The 6,619-nt window shown below is 32.6% G+C and overlaps 1 protein-coding gene across 1 annotated transcript in view; it reads right to left on the bottom strand.

Moving 5' to 3' along the window:
- Positions 1–329: 329 nt before the first annotated feature.
- The window catches only part of LOC110025618, a 30,011-nt gene continuing 23,721 nt past the window's right edge, over positions 330–6,619 (bottom strand). Inside the window, exon 5 of the mRNA XM_020726196.1 lies at positions 330–1,633. Coding sequence (XP_020581855.1) covers positions 672–1,633 — 962 coding nt within the window. The 3' untranslated portion in view covers positions 330–671. The remainder of the gene's footprint in view (positions 1,634–6,619) is intronic.

Genomic DNA, 6,619 nt, shown 5'->3' with positions numbered 1-6,619 from the left:
TCAACCAATGATTGCCAAGCAATTCTTTCCTCCACCTAAAAGAAAATCTCATCTCAGGCATCACACTGTTAGAAGATGCGCATTTGATTAAGCATTTTAGTTGATTCAACGTTCCAGTCAAGATGAATTAAGCCTTGAAAAAATTAGGTCATAAACGGAGACTTCCTTATTCAATGTTGTTAATACAAAAAATGAAGAAAATACATTTATCCAGTAAAAATGGCATGACATTGAAAATTTTTACTTCAATTTCTCCACAGGAATGAATGATGAAGGCTTCGTTTGGCTCTAAAGTCATTTTGTTAATGCAACGGAATCAACCATCAATTTGTAACTGTAGACTGTTAAAACTCATTATATACAGAAAATCAACGTGAAAATAGCTCAATATCTAACAAAAATTATTTAGTACAGTTGACGTAAACTAGACTAGACAGTCTTTTACAAACCTTTACAAACTGCTGAAAAACACCCAAATAAGCCTAGAATTAATATACATCAAGCCAGGTTTTGTTGAAAGATTATGCCCAATTATACCTGTAAGAGATCAGACAAGATTTACAATAGTAAGATGAAAGGAAAAGCCAACCAAAATATCAACTTGAGTTTTCAAGCAATTCACTTCTCAAATTGAACCCTGGTAATGACAATCACAGTCCTAAAGCCAAATTTCATCCTCTATTCAAGCATAGCGATGTAAGCAGTGTCTTAGCAGTCTCCAACTTTTTTCTTTCATCTTCACTTAGACTGGGATTTGCAATCTCATCTTCAATCCGTGGATAAATCTCTTGCAAATAAAACGTCATTTGTTCAAGTTCATTCCAGGAAGTAAACTCTTCACCCAACAACTTCACACAAATAAAATGAACAAGACCAAGAAGCAAGCCAAAATCCCTTGTATCTAGCCCAACATCCAAACCTACCAGCATAACACAGCCAAATGCATCCACTATTCTAAGGCTTCCTTTCTTTAGCATAGATACCGCCATCAAAATTAAATTTGTGAAAACAGACCCCTCTGGTTCAGAAATCTGGCCATCATCCTCCTCAGTACTGACCTTGCTGATTTCATAAAGTTCTGCCTTGCTTAAGACAGCAAGCCATGTTGGGAAATGATGTCGATTGGGTACGATGAATTTTGATTGGCATTCCTGTTTTCTGGATTTAATAAGTTGGTTGCAGCCCACTCCAAGTATAAGAACAGGCAGCCATGGCTTCACAACAGATGACATTTGCAGAGCAAGCTTTATGCCAAAATAAGGTTCTATGGCAGTAATGAGATCTAGAAGGTCATTAGAAAGGTAGAATACCTCTCCCGGTACAGCTGAAAATTCATTGGAGCGTTTAAGCACCAGATGAAGCAACTTGGCTGCGTAGGTAAATGAGCTTTTCAGGCAATAAAAAGCTTCTTTTAGATCATCTTCATTAAAAGAAAAGACTTCGCGCCGATACCCCCCCAAAGAGGAGAGTACATAGCGAGCATATGCTGAAGCAAACCTCAAGCAAGATACATCATTGTGACCAATTAGATTCATGGTTTTAGTATCAGCAATAAACTTGAGAATTGAAGTGCACATTTTAATGACATTTTCTATGCATTTTGCTTTTGGCATATCAAGTTTGAACTCACAGCCTGAAAGAAGAAGTGGATAAAGGTGATTAAAATACTTATTTGAAAATATCAATTCACTACAAAATGCTCTTAGAAACAATTCCATTAATAAAGGTTGCATTTGCATAGCATCTAATGACAAAAGTATGGAAACAACATCCTTGAAGTTGCTTAGCGCCAAATCAAATAATCAACTCAATAGGGGCATAAGCAGGCTTTAAACATAATGAGTAATACATGAGCCACATTTTAACGAAAAATTTGGTAGAAAACACTCAAAACTTGAACAGTGAATATTTTTACTGTCTTAAGTTGACGAGCAAGAGCATTTAGAGCAAATTAAAAACTTCAGTAATAACAATTCGACTATCATCTTGCAACTTGAACCACTTTGAGAGAATTAATATAAGCCAACTTTCACTACTTTGATTCATTTTCAAATCTTCTCTCTTCTTCGTGAACTTAGTACAAATGGAACCCAAAACAATTTCATTTAAGGGTTGTTTGGTTGGATTCTTTTAAGATGCAAGTATTTTAAGTGTAGAGTAACAGAAATGCATGCATTTTGGAAACACGAATCATTTGGTTAGATGTAGATCAAATGCATTGAAATTCTCTCTTGTGTTTGCTATGAGCAGTGAAACAAAATAAAGTGGCCATGGGCAGTGCCAAATAGGAATCACAAACGGGCCGGCCATAGCAGTATAGCACAAGATTTGAAAATCTAGGAAAACAATTGTTTTGGGTGTTTTATATCTTTCAAAAGTTTAGTACACATGTCATTTGCTTCGAACCTAATAAAAAAAATAAAATGCAAGGAAAATGAATGCAATACACTCATAACACTTTTGATAAAACAACCCCTAAAGCAAATATAAAACACATTTTATGCTCAATGAAGTATTAAGCTTTTTGAGACCGATTCACTTGAGAACCTTATCAAATATCCAACGAGATGCTCCTCTTTTCTTTGGGTCATTTATTTTACCAAACTAAGCTTGCATTGGTTTATGAATTTAAATCATGTTGGAACATACACACGCACAAACATTAAGCTTTGTTGAAAAATGTAATAGCCATTCTTCAATGGTTGAGCATGACCTAGAGAACAGCTCATTTGTATATAATAATTGGCACTAAAGAGCCAACTCGTTCAAAGCAACTCAAAATGAGAAATAATCGTGAATCGAAGGCCAGCATATTTCCTCCATTTATTGCAAAACAACTACAACAATCCAACAATTTGTGCGCGGTAGTTTTTCATCTATAACAATCTACCAATCCATGGATAAGAGCTTTCCATTTTTGCTATATAATTAATTATAAATATCAGAATTAACGACTAACTCTAAATTTATTTTTTAGCCATTTCTCCATTTATTCAGCACAGAAAGAAATAAAATTTGGTCATATTCTAGATATTATAACAGACAATAAGGATCTACTCCTACGAAACAAGCAGATCCTCACCACAGTCTCTCCTCGAATTTGACGAGTCATTCACAAACATTAAAACAAATATTTGTGATGACAATAACGGCAAAAACACATGTTAAGGATCCAATCGGAAAGAAGAAAATGACAACTGTCATGAAGAAAGCTAGTGATTAGGAATTTGAAAATTCTAATCTCGATATAAATCTCAAATTAAAAAATCCAAATCCAAAATCTGTATAATACATGATGAAATACCAACTGAAAAATTTTCTGAAAAACAAAAGGTTAAATCACAATAGTTCACTTTGGGCTCTAAATATTTTTTATGCCCCGGACTTTCTTGGTTGTTGAGACATTTATAGGGTTAAATTTTTAGAATGCAAATTAGATTGCTACTAAGACACTAAAAGAGATATCCCCCACATTTTGCGAAGACTTTTTTGATCTGGAGCTTGAGGTTTCTCATAAGCGCATATCCCTACAATTAATTACCCCTCCCAATAACGAGAGAGCACTTTTGATTAAGGCAAGTCATTAGGCATTGAATGATATGCAAATAGTAAAACGAGACTTAGGTTTTATGTTATAAAATTTATCACTTGGAGTTTAAAGCGGACGATGGAAGAAACGATGACAAAACCAATCAAGATCTATGGTTTCGTTATCCTAGGTCGTTGAAGTCCCTAATCTACTTAGTCAGAGGAGGTCATCAACCCAACCTAACTGAAAATTCTTGTCAATAACCATGTTGTGTCATCTAAGGGACTCTTGTAGATCTAGGATGACTGAGTGTCTAAGGGGACAAATTTACGTCGACCTTAGCTAACATAAAGTTTTGGGTTAATCAATTGGACCGGTACACAATTTAAAAAATAAAGTTGTTAGAGAACATACGGGTTGCGATCGTTCTCGTAATATAATGGTGTCATTTGGTGGCAACCACCCGGTTAAAGAGCTATGTTCATAATCGTTACATTTTGTAGAGCCTTTGAGTCATACCACGTGGTCAGAGGATTCAGATCACGTCCATACTTGCATGAAATTACTACGTGTGAATATAGTGATACATTTGATATGACATTTGTTCTTTATAAGCTGAAGTCAATAAAATATTTGTCACCCCTGACAAACCGTTGTGGATGGTCAATGAAATTTGTTTTTAGTCTTAAGTGATCAATTTAATATTAAATATTTTTGTTGATTACTTTGAAAATGATTTAAGAATTGAACCATCCAATTAAAATCTTCTATCAACTCAATCCTCATAAGGGGAATTGACATTTAAAACTTACATGCTTAAGATTCATTTGAAATTTGTCAATTTTGACATATTTAGCATATTAGTCATATCAACTACAATTCTGCCAAGGACAGACTAGATGATTTGGACTTGCAAATTTTTATACTTGTGATCATGACATTATTAGTACTTACTAGACTCGTAGTTCAGCTGAACATACAACATTGCTCCATAGATAGAGCGGCCTAATTGATTAATTTTTAAAAATGAGATTAATCAAAGTAAAATATTTATTCAAACAAGTGCAGCATTCTCAAACTCGTTAAATTTATACATGTATTTAATTTGGTGGAGCACATACGGAATTATATGTTGGTTTACAAGCATTTTGATGAAATAAGGATATATATTTTAAAATAGCATATTGAAGTTTGGAAATATCTCAAGCTCATCCAAGTTTTGTTAATTGCATAAATATTTTGTTGTTTAGATGCATATATGATCCTGACTGTTTATTAGCAACAGTATAACAATGTAATTGATTATATTTTTCACTTATCTTTCCTTACTTTGCAACAGTACCAAAACTTTGATCCTAAAGAAAATAAGAATTTAACTTTTTAACTTAATATATATTAAGATACTACACAAGTATACATATCGTTATCAAATAATATAGAATTTTTTTATTAAGTCCCGAATATCGAACCAACAGGGATTGTTCACAGTATGCGATAATTAAAGTAATAAACTTTCTACTTTCAAAAGACAAATACTTAAACTATAGTTTTTATCACAGGAATAAAATTTAAACTCTTTTTGATATTTTTAATATTTGAAAATGAAATAAAAACTTATTAAAGATAACTTGAGTTTATGTAAAAGAGAAGCACTGAATACGAAATATCTTTCTTTTTATCATGAATCAGTAATAAGTATAGGAATTCTGTTGTGGAAGTATTCAAATTGTGTTGTGTCAATATGAGTAATATTATTCTTTACCCTTACTAGAAATGCTATAAAGAACATTGGTTAATTTAAAGTTTGAATAATTTTGAAGATCGGTTACGCAGGGAAGATATTAGCTCTCACTCTAGAGTTCACTCAGTTCCCTCCACCTAGGGACTAACATCTCGTATCAAAACTTAAAACAATAAACCAAGTTGGGGGCTTTAATCTGTCACTCTAAAGTCCTAACTCTACACCCTTCAAAGATTATTTTCTATTTATTTGCACTCAACCATATGAACTACATTCTCATTCATACAATCTCATGTGATTCTTTCCAATTGTTGACTAAGACAATATCAGCCCGATTCTTACATGTTCTCACAACAAATTTTAACATCTAGACAGGCAAGATCAAGAAGTAAATGAAGTGCATGGAATTAAATCATCACAACTTCTTCCAACATTAAAGATTAATAATCTCCACAACTTCCATCCAACACTTTAATTACTTATCATTTTAAGGAGAAAGATAAAGAAAACTACTCAAAATCCATAGATAAAACAAAACCATTTTATTTTAAAAAAACACTCTTTAGTCTAAAAGTAGAAATCATTGTCAAACCAACAAAAAGTCTCGATTAAACTAAAAGTAGTTTAAAACAAAGATAAAAATTTATCTCAAATCCTCCACCAAATACTTGAAGTTGTTTTGAATCTTTTCTCTCTTACAACACTCTTAAGTCTCAAAATAAAATTAAAAACAAAAGGATAAATAAATTTGTGGTGCCTGAAATTTTCTCTAAAAGCTTCTTCACGAACTTCTTTAAGAACTTTTCAGGACTCTTCTTTTATATTTTTTCAAGAGGTTTTGGTATCTCTTCAAAATGTGTCCTGATTCGATGTATTTACTAAGGGATGCCTCGTTTCACGCGTCATTTAATTATATTTTCGTCCTTAGTGGTTATAATCACCCATTTTTGTCAATAGCTGCCTCAAATGTCCCTTCAAAATTCGTCAAAATGAATTAACCCGTGAAGTAGATGTCACTAGTGCTTAGGCACGACATTCTCTGTTTCACTGGCGATTAAGCGCCGGTTCTAGCGCTTAGGCGCCAAAATACTTTTGAACTATTTTTGAATTTTTGCTCCAAATTTGATCTCTTTTTACTCATTTTAGTATTTTTCACCTCTTTACTTATACCTGAAAGAAAAACATACAAATATTTTTTATTAAAGTGTAATATCTCAAAAATAAGTATAAAAATGTGTCTAAAAATATTATATATTTTAGGTGTATCAATATACCTAAATTCTTGACAGTCCAATCTGATGCAATTATATGACATTTCATGTTCATTATAGTGTAAACTGATAATGGAT

The sequence above is a fragment of the Phalaenopsis equestris genome, unplaced genomic scaffold, assembly GCF_001263595.1.
Source record: "Phalaenopsis equestris unplaced genomic scaffold, ASM126359v1 Scaffold000315, whole genome shotgun sequence".
NCBI lineage: Eukaryota > Viridiplantae > Streptophyta > Magnoliopsida > Asparagales > Orchidaceae > Phalaenopsis > Phalaenopsis equestris.
The sequence above is the reverse complement of the archived record's forward strand: the minus strand, read 5'-3'. Positions and strand labels throughout refer to the sequence as shown.